Below are 961 nucleotides of genomic sequence, written 5' to 3' on the forward strand. Positions count from 1 at the left end.
CTGTATCATTGCAATTTTTATCGTGTGTGGTTGTTTTAATTAGTGTGTAATCGTCTAAATTTTCGGTATTGATCTTGTAATTTTGAATAGTTGTGTTTTTATGTGTTGTGTTGATAATTCTATTTTTAGAATGTTTAACTTTTAGGTGTGCTCGTCATTAAGTTATTTGTTTTTGATATATTTTTTTTTTTTTGTTTATGGTTTTTTCTTTAATTTGTCCGTAAAGTTCTTTTGCGTATTTTCTTTTTTCGTTTTTTATTTTTGCAATATGCATTTTTTCGCTTGATGCTTTTTCTTACTTAAACAAATTAAAAGACAAATACCAAAAAATTTATATATATAAAAAGTACTCGAGTATGTACGCTGCAAATAGAGTTCTTTCATTATTTACTAGGCTGTCATCGCTGCATTTGATAACTCGCGTAGCAGAACAAGCTAGTTGATTAGCATACATGGAGAGAATGTTCTTCACATTTTATATAAAAATTAAAATACATAATTTTTTACTATAATGATTAGCATTACGGTTGAACGGATTATAGTATTCAAAGTTTGACGAAATATATATGTAGCAGCAAGTTCCAAGTGACAATAATAAATTCGTGTCCGAACAAAACGAATATGACAAATGAATCGTTACAATTGCAATTAATTGGTATTTACTAAACAAAATATAATTAGTATTAATGTATATGTGGTGTGATTTTCGTTTTAGGTATCTATTTTTTTAACACTTCTCTTCGTCGAGTCCATGCTTGAAGAACATGAGCACGGGTGTGCTGGTGCCGTCGATTTCACGGTATTCACACATGGCTACCATACCATCGCAGTTCATTGATTCGCCAGTGTAGAACTGCAAGTCTTTGAAGCGGCCAAGGATTTCCTTCATTACCTTATTCATGTTGGTCTTGAAGACTTCAATTTGATCGGGAGCATTCTCCTCCAACTTGGCCAGCACCTT

At 31.6% G+C, this 961-nt stretch overlaps 1 protein-coding gene across 1 annotated transcript; it reads right to left on the reverse strand.

Annotated features, from left to right (window-relative positions):
• Positions 1-289: 289 nt before the first annotated feature.
• On the reverse strand, positions 290-955 carry LOC118756727 (translationally-controlled tumor protein homolog). Its single transcript, XM_036491473.1, has one exon. The coding sequence runs from the start codon at positions 899-901 to the stop codon at positions 728-730; it is 174 nt and encodes a 57-aa protein (XP_036347366.1). The 5' UTR covers positions 902-955; the 3' UTR covers positions 290-727.
• Positions 956-961: the final 6 nt, after the last annotated feature.

The sequence above is a fragment of the Rhagoletis pomonella genome, unplaced genomic scaffold, assembly GCF_013731165.1.
Source record: "Rhagoletis pomonella isolate Grant_MI unplaced genomic scaffold, Rhpom_1.0 Rhpom_scaffold_11861, whole genome shotgun sequence".
Taxonomy (NCBI): domain Eukaryota; kingdom Metazoa; phylum Arthropoda; class Insecta; order Diptera; family Tephritidae; genus Rhagoletis; species Rhagoletis pomonella.

What these genes read in the sequence shown, in the direction of transcription:
- LOC118756727 (XM_036491473.1), bottom strand. Translation starts at nt 901, where the DNA reads ATGAATAAGGTAATGAAGGAAATCCTTGGCCGCTTCAAAGACTTGCAG.